General features: G+C 46.0%; 1 protein-coding gene across 1 annotated transcript in view; it reads right to left on the reverse strand.

Annotated features, from left to right (window-relative positions):
- Positions 1 to 930: 930 nt before the first annotated feature.
- Positions 931 to 13,103, reverse strand: part of Slc7a9 (solute carrier family 7 member 9) — a 20,389-nt gene continuing 8,216 nt past the window's right edge. Inside the window, exons 8-12 of the mRNA XM_026789915.1 lie at positions 12,643 to 12,782; positions 5,306 to 5,402; positions 4,313 to 4,462; positions 2,767 to 2,941; positions 931 to 1,008 (exon numbers count right to left, since the gene is read on the reverse strand). Of these exons, the coding sequence (XP_026645716.1) occupies positions 944 to 1,008; positions 2,767 to 2,941; positions 4,313 to 4,462; positions 5,306 to 5,402; positions 12,643 to 12,782 (627 nt within the window). The 3' untranslated portion in view covers positions 931 to 943. The remainder of the gene's footprint in view (positions 1,009 to 2,766; positions 2,942 to 4,312; positions 4,463 to 5,305; positions 5,403 to 12,642; positions 12,783 to 13,103) is intronic.

A 13,103-nucleotide genomic window follows, 5' to 3' on the forward strand; every position in this document is an offset into this window, starting at 1 on the left:
AAATTTTTAAAATATGAGGTGGAAATACTTGAGTCTGTGCTCTAGAGTTGCTCCTATGTGATATGAGCATTATTATTATTATGTGGTGGATCATCAATAAAGCCCCAGTGTTCTACAGAAATGTGTTGTTCACAGTGCTTTGCTCTGGGTCAAATGCAAAGTAACATTCTATTCACACTTTGTAGAAAGCAAAGTGCCTGTGAAGGTAGTAGTAAGTTGGGGCATGGGTGACACTGACACCAACAGAGTCCCTTGGACAGTTGCAGTGGGCAGAGACCAGCTGTGCACGGCACATGGTAAGACATGGGAGTGACAGCACTGAGGGAGGGGAGGGAGGATAAAAGCACATTTAAAACCCTGCCAGTGTCTGTGTCGAGCTGAGCAAAAGTAGCAGCAACTTCATAAAAGGGCGGAGGGGACAGGTTAGGGCTGCCTGTGGTTACTGTTCTCTGCCCTGACAGGCACAGAGCCTTGCATGTGCTAGGCAAGCGCTAACTCCTGAGCTTCCTCCACAGCTTCCTCGTTGTTCAGTTGAGTGGCATGTACTATAATAGAGATGCTGTTCTGCAGCCCCTCCCTCACCACCAGTCCTCTTAGGTAACGCCTCCTGCTAACTCGTGGGTTTTGTTTATTTCTGAGACAAGGTTCTGGCTGGCCTGGAACACTCATTGTAGACCAGGCTGGTCTCAAAGTCACAGAGATCTACCTGCTTTTGTCTCCTGATCATGCGTCCACATCTAGCACTCCTGATAACGTCTGGAAACATCTCTTACCTCTACTTAAGAACCTTAACACAGAGAATTAAGGATAGCTAAGAATAATAACATTAAACAAATAGCTGAATACATGTTTTCATTAAGAAAAACACCAGGAAGAAATAACCACAAATAGTTGCTTACAAAAATAAATTGATTGTAGCTTTGGGCTATGTGTGATGGACGGTTTACTCCGGGTCCTTCTCTGGTGGGACAACTTCCATCAGCAACTGCAGGTGCTTGGTGACCGGCCCTGGAACAGAAGCCAAGGCAAAAATGTAGTTAGAACAGTGTGGTCACAGGCTTCCCTTTTCTGACTCTGGTGATGTGCTGTCTGTCTCCTGAGAGCCTGCTTGAGGGACAACTGGGGGTCGGAACTGCCCTACTCACTGTGTCAGCTTTCAGGTTGGTTATTTCCCTACCACGAAGTAGGAACTCGCAATTTTATTTTCTCCCCAACAATTCACAATGCAGGGAGAACAAGACTGTTATGTGTTTGCAGCTCTAGTAAATCTGAGGTAACTAGGACTACATTTTGTTTAAAATACAATTTTTTTTTTTTTTTGCTTTACTTTCACCAGCTTAAGCCACTTCAGTGGTTTTTGTGCTTTGTTTTTTGAATCAGGGTCTTGCTGTGTAGCACCGCCTGGCCTCAAACACATGGTCTCCCTGGTTCAGCCTCCTGAGAGCTGTGGTTATAGGTGTTTGCCGTAGAGCCCTAACAGTTCCTAGAGGAGCAGCTTGGCTCTCCAGGTTGCCAGTTATCCTGTCCGGATGGCCAACTGCAACTTCGCTCTGGCGGTCTGCACCTTTCTGCAGCCTTTATTCTCTTTGAAGAGGTTTGGGGCTAGTGAGTCAGGAAGGAGATCACCATAGTTTACTTCGGTCAATAAGAAATTAATTTTCCTCCTTAATTCTTGTATCGCTGTGAGGTGAGTGAGGTGCCAACTTTCCCAGCTGACTTTGGTAAGTAGAGTTTCTTGTGACATAATCTGCTTTATGGCAGAAAAGCACTGGATGTGATATAGTGAGACTTTACAAGTAAGACACAGCTGAGTTCGTGACACCTGGAACCCCAGCACTAGTGAGGTTGAGGCAGGAAGACCTAGAGTTAGGGTGCCAGCCAACCCAAAACCAGGTGCAGTTCAGGCTGTTCGTGCTGCTTGGCACTAACTTTCCATCCAGAAATGAGGGCACTAATGCAACTAGCCACATAGCATATTTCTTTCTTTTTCGTTTTTCTTTGGTTTTTTTGAGACAGGGTTTCTCTGTAGCTTTCAAGCCTGTCCTGGAACTCACAGAGATTACCTCTCGAGTGCTGGGATTAAAGCTGCACTCCACCACTGCCTGGCTTGCAACTAGCTTTTTAAAGCACTCGTCCAGCTGGGTGTGGTGGTACACTCCTTTAATCCTGTCACTCGGAAGCAGAGGCAGGTGACTCTCTGAGTTCGTGGTCAGCCTGGTCTACAAAATAGGTTCCAGGACAGCCAGGGGTACATAGGAAAACCCTGTCTGCAAAAAACAAAACACTTATCCAAACAGCTGAGAATCAGGAGAGCAGAAAACAGAGGCCTGTGGCCTCGGTGTAGGGGGACTCAGGCCCTTGTCCCATACCTGTTTCTAGCTATAACTTTGGGATGTCTTTGGGCTGTAACTGAGCCTCTTAGATGTCTGCCACGGGTCTCTCAAAAGAAAGCAGTGGCCAGGGGTCCTGCCTCAAAACAACAGAAGCTGGTCTTCCTGAGAGAGCCCATCTAATGAGATGCTGTAGATGCTGCTGAGCTACGCCCTCAGGGTGGTCCTAATGGTAAATTGTTAGCAGCTAGTGTGTACTTTGCAGTACAGAATAAATGGTACTTTCCCCTCCTCCTCGTAGTATAGAGGGGACCGAGAGACACCAAAGGTGGGCCCAGAGGGTGACACTGGAGAGTACAGTCCTGTCCTGAAGGAGTGATGTGCTGGAAGTGAAAGTCAGAGGCACTTGGTTTTCAGACCTTCTGTCCACACTTACTGGAGATTCTCTGGGCCCATCCGAACTTGTAGTGAACAAACAGGAAGTAGAATATGAGTCCACTCAGTATGAACAGCACACAGTAGAGATACTCCCAGGCTGGCTTACTGATGATCGGGGCCAACACCAAAAAAATGGAGACGAGAATCACCAAGATAGGGATGACGATGGGCACCTGCAAGCAGAGCATCAGCACATGAGCCGCACTGCCCTCGTTCCCTTTGAAACTGAGAAACTGCACACGTGTGGACTGAGCTAGCGCCTTTGCCCATCTTTTCACCCCTTCCAACGCTGGCTTGCTCTGCTAGAATCTAAAAAAGCAGATGCTTCATCTGAGCTACAAAGTAAGTGTGCACCTCTAGCAAATGAAGGCTTCCTGCTTTCAACTTCAATATTTCCTCCCTCCCCTTGCCTCTCTTGTCTTGGAGAAACTGGATGACTGACAGCATGCAGTGTCTGGCTCTAGCTTTGGGGGATATTTTCCTCCACAGGTTAACTCTCACTTCCTGCAAACAGGTGATTGGAGGTGAAGGAAGGAAAACACACCTGGCCGCTCACATGCCTCGAGGGGGGCCTCTTAGATGTTCAGAGCCTGCTGTGAGCCTAAGCTCTGAACCCAGGCTGCTCGCCACCTCTCTGTAGTCTCCAGACCAGACCTCGGTTTATTTTCTTAGAATGGATCTGGACCTGATGCAGACTGAAGGGAGTTTTCACGTCACCTGTTAGTGTGTTTGATTCTGTTTCTCCTGCAGCTTTGTGAGCACCGTTGCTGGGAAATCGGTGAGTAGGTTTCCTAGCTATTAACTCAGTTGTCATTTCTGATGTCTTTTTTTATCTTTGTCTTAAGTGCTGTTTTGAGTTGTTTCAAAGAAAATGGCTCCCCCAAGGGAGCAACACTATTTGGAGGTGTGACCTTGTTAGAGGAAGTGTGTGCTGTGGAGGTGGTTTTTAAGGTCTCAGATATGCTCAAGCCACACCCAGTGAGACGGAAAACATCCTTTTGCCTTTGGACCAATTGTAGGACTGTGAGCTCCAGCACCTGCTGCACTCTCAGCTCCCCGCTGTGGTGATAATGAACTAAACCTCTGAAACTGTAAGCCACCAACTCAATTGAATGTTTTCTTTTATAACAGTTGCCATGGTCACAGTGTTTCTTCACAGCAATAGAAATTTTAACTAAGACTCTCTCCCCTGTCTATGCCTCCCTTCACCCCAAGACAAGGTCTCATATAGAAAGATGTATCCCTTGCTGGCCTAAGCTCATAGCAATCTTTCCTCCTCTGTTACTAAGTGCTGGGGGTACAGGAAGGCCAGTTCCAAAGTCCCCGTCATTGTATAAGCATGTCAGAACCGGGTAGAGGCGGGGCGCAGATCCTCCTGCAGCCTGATGCGTGAGTTCACCAGCAGCTGTGTGGACCACAAGCCGTCCTTTGAAATGAGCAGGAGGAAGCTCAAGAGCAGAGCAGGCAGGATGGCGTCAGAAATGACTGCCTCCCGTTTTCCCCCCAGAAACCAAAGCTGCTGTGACATTCAAACACAGACTTACCTTGATGGGCCTTTCTAGGTCTTTCCTTGTGAATCTCATCACCACGAGTCCTAGAATTGTCATCCCATAAAACATCCATGCAGCAAAACTGAAATAATTGACTAGGGAGTTGATGTCACCAGGGATGATGTAAATGATGGCTATGATGCCCTAGTAGGAAGAAGAGTGACATTCTAGGTCCTCGGTGTACAGACATTGTCCTTGTCCTCACAGAAGACGGAAGCAACAGCTTCTACTATGTGGGCCTGCCTCTGCCTCCCACCAGGCCAGCTCAGCCTGACTGAGTTGTTCTCAGGGCTCTACAAGAAGAGCTTGGACAACTTGAGTCTATAAAGTCGTGCCCTTGCATATGTACACTCACATGCATGTGCGTGCATGCACATGTACACACAGTCTTTATAGCCCAAGCTAGCCTGGAGCTTGTGATCTTCCCACCTCAGCCTCCTGAGTGCTGGGATTGTAGATATGGACCACCATGTCTGACCTAAAGTCATGGTGTTAAGAAGAAACAAACTCTACACACATTTTGTGCAACAGTTTTATAAGGCTGACTTAACTTGGGGAGTTTTTGCTACAGGTAGTCAGCTGGTGAAACTCAGGTCCAGTTGGGACTGCATTTATGGCCTGGGATGCCAGTGTTTGCTCATCTTCAGAGTGGGGAAATGGACATCATTGTAGTCCTTTGGCCCTAAGCCAGGTCTACCTGTCCCTAAGAAACCACAGCCAAGTTAACAGGCTGAAGTCAGAGTCCATTAGCTGCCAGGACATGCCTTATTCCCCACCCTGAAGCTATAGGCCTTCATATTGTATGGCCATACGTGTAAGAAGCAGAGTGCATAAGCTTGGAAGATTCTGGGTTGAGGGAGCCTGGCTCACTCAGAAAGGCCTGGGCTCAAGAGCGCATGTCTACTTCATCTACTGCAGAGAAAGATGGCCTGCTTTCTAGCCACGGCTGCTGCGGCTCCAGCCGTGTCAGGCAGTGCTCATACTTACATAAAATATGAGGGCAGGGGCGGGTGTGAGGTGCTTGACGCTGACATACGAGAGCACTTTGAGCATGTGGCCCTCTCGGCCTGCCACGTAGATGAGTCTGAAAGAACAATGGGAGCACTGAGGACGCACCTCTGAGGTCGCTGGCGAGGACGTGCTAGCGTGTCCTCCAGAAGGGGCTGCAGGGCCAAGTATGGCGGCTACTGCACTGTGAGGAGTTCATCCTGGCTCTGTGGAAGTCATTAGGGTGGGGGGGCATGGTTTATGAGTAGATACTTGCTCGACTCCCAAAGTTACGCAAGAAGAAGAAAAGCATAAACTAGTCCTGGGTGTGGAACCCAGTCAGGGCAAGGAAGCAAACACACCCTCGTCCCTGGGGCTCCCATGTTCTAAAGGCTCACTAGGGTGCCTGAACAGACATGAGTGACAGACCCGTTTCCCAAATTCCTCCTTGTCCAGCAAACACTGTTTAAAATGTGATGCGGAGATAGATGAAAGCTCTGAACCATGTAGGAACGTTGCCATGCTCAAGAACTCGAGAGCACTTGCTGATCTTCCAGAGGACCTGAGCTCAGTTTCCAGTCCCATGGCAGGTGACTCCTAATTGTCTGTGACTCTAGTTCAAGGGAATCTGACACCTTTGGCACCCCATATGCTCTCACACAAAAATAAAATGGGGGCTATAAAGATGGCTCAGGAAAGGGTGCATACTCCTCTTGCATAGGACCCAACTTGAATTGCCAGTATGTATGCTGGGTGGGTCACAAATGCCTGTCACTCCAGCTTCAGGGGACCTGATGCCTCTGGCTTCCATGCTATCCTACTCACGTGCACATACTAACACACAGGCACACAAACTGAAAATTGACTATAAAATCTAAACAAACTATTTCTCAAATATTTATGTCGGTAACATTTAGTTGGAAGCTCTGCTCTAGCCTCTTTACCCCAGGCCAGACTCAGCCCAGATGTTCAGCTGAGAACCAGGGCCCACTCCTCCCATTGCAGACCCCGCCCCAGAGAAAGCCTGCCAAGGGTCAGCTCCTCCCTTGGAGCTGATCAAGATGCCATCCTACAGGGTATTTAAGACCCGAACCCTAGACCTGCCAGGTAATTTCTCTCCTGCCTTTCCCAAAGTCACCCGGGAGTTGCTTTGTTATGTTTATTAAAACCTGGTCTTATTAATTTGACTGGATTTGGTTGATTCCATTGGCAGAGAAACGACAAACCGAGGATTTTTCAAAATACTTATCAATAAAGACTACAGTTTCTAGCTACAGTGTGGTAAAATTACATAGGCCAAAGACATCTCCCAGAACACCTTGGCAGCCTCTCTGAAAGACAGGATTTAGGGAGAGGCACTGCCTGTGTAAGGGCACATGCTCCATTAAGTCTTTTCTTAAGAGAAATGTCTACAACATAATTTTTATAATTTTGTAAGTAACTAAGGGAATCAGACAGGTCTTTTTTTTTTTTTTAATAGACTGGCCCCTTTTCATTATTGTTCGGGGATGAAATCAGGCCCGGGCACAGGCTGAGCACAGTTCTACCGCTGAGCCACATCTCGACAAGTCCTACTGCTTTAGCATCACAAATGTGGAACCCACTTTTCTCTCCCAAATACACACTGGATAAGGACTTAAAATTTATGTCAGCTGATACTTGGGGTTCTACAATCTAGATACACTCGTAGGTTTTATGTCAACAAAAAATAAAAATATAAAAGTTTATTTAGATTGTAGAACAACCTCAGCAACTTTAGCTTAGAGAGAAAAATCCTTCCAGCTGAAAACCAAGGTTTTGCTGGGTGGTAGTGGCACGCGCCTTTAACTTTAATCCCAGCACTCAGGAGGCAGAGGCAGGCAGATCTCTGTGAGTTCAAGGCCAGCCTGATCTACAGAGCAAGTTCCCAGGCAGCCAGGACTTTGCAGAGAAACCCTCTCAGAAAACCAAAAAAAGGGCTGGAGAGATGGCTCAGCGGTTAAGAGCATTGCCTGCTCTTCCAAAGGTCCTGAGTTCAATTCCCGGCAACCACATGGTGGCTCACAACCACCTGTAATGAGGTCTGGTGCCCTCTTCTGGCCTGCAGGCACAGACAGAATATTGTATACATAAGAAATAAATAAATATTTAAAAAAAAAGAAAACCAAAAAAATAAAATAGATAAAAATTCAAGTTATTGTGTAAGCTAGCAATTTTATTCTTAGGAATTTATCCAAGATGAAAATATGCTTCACATAAAAAAAATACATACATGAAAAAACAGATGAGTTCCATAACAATATTAAGCTTAAAGCCCAAAATAAAAATAACACAAAGTTCACTGGTGATAAGCAGCATTGTTTACCATACAGGGGAGTGCTCTCCTCAGGGAAGGAAATGCGCTGATACACTGCAGTTTGGATGAACTCAGTCACATGCTGTCTGAAAGAATCAGCTGCAGACATCATTTAGATGAAGACACAGAACAAGCACAGCTGTGGAAGCAGGAGCCGTCTACCCTCCTGGTGGTAGCGGGCAGGTGGAAGGAGTAACAGATCAAGTAGAAGGAACCGCCTCGGACGTTGTATATATGTTAGAACTGGGTTATAGATGACGCCTGCATGACTGTATGTTTACCACATGTTGTAAAATTACAAGAGCAAAGTCTGAGGGAACTTATACCGATATAGATGTCAGATTTTTATCTGTGAACTAGGTGTGGTGGTGTACACCTTTAATCAGCATTGGGCAGGAGGGCAGATGCAGATGTATCTCTGAGAGAGGCTATCCTGATCTACATAGTGTCAGGCCAGCTTGGGCTACAAAGTAAGACTCTCAGAATATTTGTACTTAATTAAACTGCCAAGAGACTATTGGAAATGATATTTAAAATTTACATAACTAGCATGAAGAAATAAGCAGTGCTTTGGAATAAATATGAGAAACGACGCTCAAAACTGTATACTGAAAACTCAAAAACCCGAGGGGGTCGCAGTCTGTGTCCATGAGTTGGAAGACTTAGTGTTCACAAGATGTCAGTCTCCCCATGTGTATTGAAAGAGGCAAAAGAAAAGCACCAATTCCTCTATAGCAGGAGACCTATCAAAACCATAGCAGGTTTCTCTCAGCAGCAGTTTTAAAAGCCAGGAGGAGGGACTTAAGATAGCTGAGTGGGCAAAGGACCCTGCTTCCAAGCCTGTCAACCAGAGTTGGGCCACGGAAACCATATGATGGACAGAACTAACTTCCAAACATTGTCCTCTGACCACCCCCCCATGTGCGCGAGATGTGTGCACCCACACTCAAGACCCATACATGTAATTTTTATAAAGCCAAGAGGTCTTGAAATGAGAGAATTATCAACCTACATGACTATACCCAGCAAAGGTATATGTTATTATTGGAGAAGAAAAACTTCCTATAATAAAAACAGACTAAAGGAATTCATTACCACTAAACCAACTCTACTAAAGATACTTGAAGGAGCTGGGCGGTGGTGGCACACCTTTAATTCTAGCACGGGGGGGGGGGTAGTGGTGGCAGAGGCAGGTGGATTTCTACAAGTTAGAGGCCAGCCTGGAGCTAGTTCCAGGACAGTTCTTACACAGAGGAAAAAAGAAAGAAAGAAAAAAAGAGGGAAAAAAAGATACTTGAAGGAATCTTTCAGAAGGAAGTGGAAAATGGCAGCATATATGAGATTATGGGAAAGAATAATCTATGCTACAATAATAAAACTAGGAAAACTTCAAACACTCCGAAATCAGAAAATGACAGATACCAATAACAGAATATATACGGTATTAATTCCCTGATTTAAAATACACAGGCTAGTAGATTGACTCAGAAGCGGATCATGCTGGACATGCTGGTGCATGCCGTTAACTCAGGCAGAGGCAGGTGCTGTGAGTTCAGGACAGCAGGCAATGTGGAGAGACCCTGACTCAAATAATTAAACAAAAGTGGGCCTTATCCAACTGTTGCCTCTGAGAAATGCATCTCTCCAGAAAAGATACCGGAGGGTGAGAGAATGGAAATGGTGTTTAAAGCAAATGGTATGGGCAATAAGCAGGTGTTGCTGTTCTAATATATAACAAAATAGACTTCAAACTAAAATTAGAAGGTCACTGATTAAGGAAGCCCATAAATCAACCCCAAGGAAGAACCATAGAATATACACAGACGCACGAACTTCCCACTATACACTCAGGCGACTACATGGCATCTAGTGCAACACAGATTAGCTGGAGTTACCTCTGCCCTACACAGAGACATATTGATGGGCAAAAGATGCTTCAGAAAGATGATAAGAGAATGAGATGTCAGGACCTCCCTTCTTAAAAAAGTTAGTTCATGCAGAGGCTATGATATCTTATGAGCAAAGAAGAAAAGAAGGCCAGGATTAGACAAATAAATTATATAACGATATAGAATATATATTATGCCAGAATTTGAATAATAACTGTAGCATCTCTGGCCTGAGAATTTTTCTTGGCCACTCTGACCAAAGAATAATACTGGCCAGGTGGTAATAGTTCATGCCTTTAATCCCAGCACTTGGGAGGCAGAGGCAGGGGATCTCAGTGAGTTCAAGGCCAGCCTGGTCTATAAAGTAGGTTCCAGGACAGCCAGGACTATTGCACAGAAAAATCATGCCTCAAAAAACAAAAACAAAAAAAACCCAAACAAACAAAAAGTTAACCATTCACTGCTTGGGATATGGCAATCTGTCCGGCTGGCTTGGAGATTTTCTTTTGGTCTAGCATCCTTGAGGCCACAAAAACTCCTGTCATATGCCTCTAGATACTTAAAGATTGGGCTGTGGGGTTAGTGAGTAAAAATGATTATAAAAGGTAACTTTATAAATGATGATTAAACTTTAGGGAAAATTATTTAAAAGAGAACTCTGTCTGGGTGGTGGTGATACACACCTTTAATCCCAGCACTCAGGGATGGAGGCAGGTGGATCTCTGAGTTTGATGCCAGCCTTGTCTACGTAGTGAATTCAGTGCCAGTCTGATCTACAGAGCAAGTTCTAGGAGAGCCAGAGCTACACAGAGAAACCCTGTCTCAAAAAAAAAAAAAGAAAGAGGGTGGTGGTGGCGCACGCCTTTAATCCCAGCACTCTGGAGGCAGAGGCAGGCGGATCTCTGTGAGTTCGAGACCTGCCTGGTCTACAAGAGCTAGTTCCAGGACAGGCTCCAAAGCCACAGAGAAACCCTGTCTCGAAAAAACCAAACCAAAACAAAACAAAACAAAAAAATAAATAAATAAAAGAAAGAAAGAAAAAGATAACTCTATTCTGTCAGTTTATCAATGATAACCAAAAGATATGCAAGAGGAAGTGAAGCACATGTCTAAAACCAAAAACGATAGGATCTATGTTTTTTAATAACATGAATCTATCCCTGCTTACTGAATTCTATGTAAACAGTCTGGCTGCAAGATTCTCCCAACCATCATGCCTGGCTCATCTTTCTCTTGCTGACTCCTCATCCCCTCTCCGGGACCTGTCTACTGCCTGGTGGCCCCTGGCATACACTGACCCCTACGTGTGCATTAAAGCACTTGCACACTCACAGACACACATGCATGTACACAAACAAGTATGAGAAACAATTTCGAGTTTTAATATGGAAAAAGTCTTCTACATCTTTAGCCTCTGGAAATTATTTTGAGATTCCGTTCACTCTAGTCAAAATGATTACTATCTAGAAAACTAATTTCAAGTGCTGGCAAAGATGTGTGGAAAGAGGACCCTTAGTCTGTCAGTGGGATTGTAGACTAAAATCAGCGTGAGGCTCCTCAGAAAACCAAACCCAGATCGTTCATCTAGCCCAGCTTAACGCTCATGGGTAGAAGAAACCCAAAGGACTCTTAACTCCAACTGCAAAGATATGTCTATATATATGGCTACTGCTGTATAATTGATGAGTATTTCCAAACTGCTAAGAATTTCTGTGAAATATTCTCACCAGAAGGACACGCTAAGCATGGGAGTAATGGATAGGTTAATGTGCTCATTCTACAATACCATACAGGTATGGAAACATCACACGGTGGCTCAGAAACACATGCTGTTACTCGCTAATTAGAAAGCAAAATTCACATTTACCAGCAAAGGTGCTTTTCTTTCCTCTCTGTCTCCCTCCCCTTCCTCACTCTCTTGCCTTCTTTCCTTGCTAGGGATGGAGCTCAGGACCTGAAGCATGCTCAGTAAGCAACGCACCATTGATCCATGGCCTGAGCCCAGAATGCTTTGGGAAAAGTGGGGGGCCAGGCCCTATATATACTTGGCTGTGGCTTTAGCAGAATTATTTTGTGAATTTATTTTTAACATGTGATATTTGTCAACAGCACTTGGAAATCTTTTCATTCAGAGCACTACCCTGAGCAAAGACGTGTTCCGGAATGTTCCCCTCAGCAGTGTTCATAGAAACAACTCGTACTTGGCCCATCCAAGTGTATTAAATGTTTATGAAATGCTCTTATTTAGACAAAAGGGGAAGGTGATGGAGAATCTCCGTCAGCCAATGACCTTTAAGAGGCTGGACCAGGATAGGGTGTGGCCCTTTGGGTACCCAGAGAAAGCCATGGGCCTGCCCAGCTCGCTTTCTCTTCTTCCTGCGTTACACACCTTGAGTTTGGACTTTTCATTCCTATTCCGTGAGTTTTGCCCTTACAGTAAGATAATAACTAAAGTCTTTTAGAGTTAGCTGAGATAAATCAACTCGCGCCCTCTCCCCGTTACACATACGGCGACACAGAGGCTTTGTTAAAGCATGTGTCTCTCAAAGAGAAACCGCACAGCTGTTAACTGTCCGCACCGTGGGAACCAGAGTGGCTGACGACACCTGTCCATGGGGCTGACCCACAGCTGCCCACAGCTTCAGAGAGTTGAGCTGTAACAGAGACTGACGCAGCCTACAGCGTCAACAGCTGCCCATTCACAGGAAAGCCTGTCAATTCTCAATCAAGTTTGTGCATGCACATGACAGAATGTTCAGGAAAGACCATCGGGGGAGAACATGCTACACAGAAAGTCCCCCACGGAAGCTAAGCCTTCATCTGGTGACCCTTCCCTCTGCCTGGCCCTAACGGGGCAGCATTCCCCAGTTTGGAGCCCAGGCCGACCAGACTGCACAAGCCAGGTCCAAGGCTATCCACCCTTGGCTACTTTACTTTGAGGTTCAAGCCACACCCCTTGTCTGTTGTTCGGAGTTTGTACACGTATACCCAGCATGCTCTGGGCTCGGCTCCAGTGGGGTTTCACCTGGCAGAGCCCTCCAGATGCAGGGAGTCCCTCACTGACTTGGTTGTTCCCCGCCCACCCCGAGAGAGTGACAAGATGGCTTTCCTACCTGCCTGCTGTAAAGCAGGTTCCATTAGCAGCACCAATGGTTGAAAAGGCCACGAAAAGGGGGACCACCCAGGATGCGGGATAGAGAACGCGGTCACCGAAGGTCTGGAGCAAAGCAGAGTGCAATCCTGAGAGCTCCCCCTGGGCACCCACGTCCCCACGTCATGTCGCTGTGTCACCGTGCACAGCCTTTGGGGCCCTCTGCTGGAGACGAGGGAGAAGCCTTCAGAGCTGCCCAGTCTCTTGGTGACAGGACTCTGGTCCACCCCGCCATCATTCTCAGTCACTTCCTGGCCCTACCTCATCTCGGTCACCTCATTTTCAAGCTCCACCTCATCTTACTCACCTCCTACACATAACTTCTCATTTATCTTACTTCTTGGCCCTACCTCACCTTAATTACCTCACTTCCTGGATCTACCTCACCTTAATTACCTCACTTCCTGGATCTACCTCACCTTA

This window comes from Microtus ochrogaster, unplaced genomic scaffold (assembly GCF_000317375.1).
Source record: "Microtus ochrogaster isolate Prairie Vole_2 unplaced genomic scaffold, MicOch1.0 UNK32, whole genome shotgun sequence".
Classification (NCBI taxonomy): Eukaryota; Metazoa; Chordata; class Mammalia; order Rodentia; family Cricetidae; genus Microtus; species Microtus ochrogaster.